Genomic DNA, 2,064 nt, shown 5'->3' with positions numbered 1-2,064 from the left:
CAATTCCTTGCTGATTCTAAGCTCTCCCATAAAAACATCTGCTAATAACATATTTTATAATCTCCATTTGGCAAGGTAACTCTATCCCATCCTGGCAGGCTGCAGTTATTCATGCCTTCCTCACCTCCTGGCTGGGCTGGGAAATGAGATACATTTTGGGCACAAAGCCTTTAACACTTAAGAAATTCCAAGTACACCTGAACTCTGCAGTGCATCCCATCACCAACATGTGCTATTGTGAACACATAAAAAAACTTCTTTAACGGTCTCTGTTCGAGTTTCATGCCAGATCAAGGCTTCTGCCTTTGTTTTCAAAGAACTTTGTGGCTTGGACCCAGAACCTTTAAAAGATTGCCTATGTTTCTGGGTGGGTAACCACAGTTAATGCAATGAAGCTTTCTGCAATAACAGGATAGTTCATCCAGACAGAAGAGAGCAAACTCTCTCAGAGGATAACATGAGATTCTGGAATGAATTCCCCCAGGAACCACAGATCATCACAAGCCTTCACCAACTTCCACTCCCACTGCAAAGCACGTTCTTTTGGTTTTGTCTCTTCTAGTATAAATACCCAGCAACAATAAAAACAAAACAGGACACTTGTTTCACGAGGGAGAGAAAGAGAACAAACACCACCTGACAGATGTTAGCTGTGTCACTTGGAAGGCACTCAGATACATGGATGACACTGAGACAGAGGAACTTAGCATAAAAGAGGTAGAGCAGACGTACGGTGCAGACTTACATGAATTCATGCTGCAACAGGCACCTGTCCTCTGGAAACTCATGTGGGATTGCCAAACTGAGTTCACACAGATCACAGACCAACTGTAAATCCTGAGTGAATCTAGTCAAGAAACAAGTTCCATCAGCAGCATTATTTAGGGTAGGTTCTCTGCTGTTACAAAGGTATGTTCTAAAGCTTCAGCCTTTGTCCTAGTCAAGATACTCAGAGTGTCTCTGACTTCTACTCAGCTCTATGAAATCTGTTGGGACTTAAGTCTTGTCTTTGGGCCTTCTAGCTCTCTCTTACATTTGGGTGGAAAATGCAAAATGACAATGTTCTGTAAAGCCAGCTTTATTAGAATAGGAAACCAATATAGAAAAATAAAGGGTTCCTGTAAACATAAACCAAGTAAGCTAAGATTTCACTGGAAGCTGAAACCTTGTGATAACAAACCTACTGAACACATATTTAACAAGCACACCACAACAGGTAAACACTTATATGTAAACTGGGCTTTTGTTAATTTCAGAAATAACCATCAAGGACTAGCACTGCAGTATGATTTTTGTTATAAATAACCCATCAACTGTTTTTTAGAGAAAAATATGACTGTTTTCCCTGTCTCTCAAAATATGTCTCAAGCTATAAAAACAGTACAAATCTTTTCCCAATATCAAAAAACATAGTGTTAGATCCAGATGGGTAAAAAACCCAAACTGCTTAAGAACACTATTAAACTAACTCTATTAAAAGACTTACTTATATTAAAAATATTTCCCTTAAAGGCTGTTCTGGACAGAAGTTAAATCTCTAAACATAGAGCTTACAGAATACAAGTGTAGAGGTTTTCAGACATACTTATTGGTATAGTAGAGGCTGGCTGAGTTAAGAACCTCATCGTTAATGGTGTCAACCAGTCACGAAGATTTGTGGTATTTCTGAGCAATGCCATAGGGAACATGCGCAGCTATGGTGCCTAATTTCTGTGCTCCTTCGATGTGAAACATCTGGTCATCAAAGAAAATGTGAGGGCGGATTTTCACCAGGATTGGTCCTTTAGGAGCTCCTGCTAGGAAAAGTGCCTCATCAATTTCCAGACCCCAGCTACGAAGAGTCTTCAGCACTCTGGCTCCAGAGCTCGCCGCGCTTCTCGCTGTGACCAGGAAGGTCCTTATGGGACAATTTAATCGTTCATTTTTTGCATAGAACTTCTTCTGGAGTTTCCCTAGGTCTTCCAGAAAACCTTTCAAAGGACCCTGAGTATGAAAGGCCAGAAGTATATTTAGTATTTGTCCACAGATCCCGAAAACATTCTTTTGCTTTATTCACAATTGCCA

At 40.3% G+C, this 2,064-nt stretch overlaps 1 protein-coding gene across 1 annotated transcript in view; it reads right to left on the bottom strand.

Annotated features, from left to right (window-relative positions):
- Nucleotides 1–1,280: 1,280 nt before the first annotated feature.
- The window catches only part of LOC104461021 (cytosolic 5'-nucleotidase 1B-like), a gene marked incomplete at its 5' end in the record, with an annotated part of 3,409 nt that continues 2,625 nt past the window's right edge, over nt 1,281–2,064 (bottom strand). The window contains one exon of the mRNA XM_010072452.1: nt 1,281–1,983. Within this exon, the coding sequence (XP_010070754.1) occupies nt 1,645–1,983 (339 nt within the window). The remainder of the gene's footprint in view (nt 1,984–2,064) is intronic.

The sequence above is a fragment of the Pterocles gutturalis genome, unplaced genomic scaffold (assembly GCF_000699245.1).
Source record: "Pterocles gutturalis isolate BGI_N339 unplaced genomic scaffold, ASM69924v1 scaffold10367, whole genome shotgun sequence".
Lineage (NCBI taxonomy): Eukaryota > Metazoa > Chordata > Aves > Pterocliformes > Pteroclidae > Pterocles > Pterocles gutturalis.
This window is presented reverse-complemented; position numbering and strand designations above follow the sequence as displayed.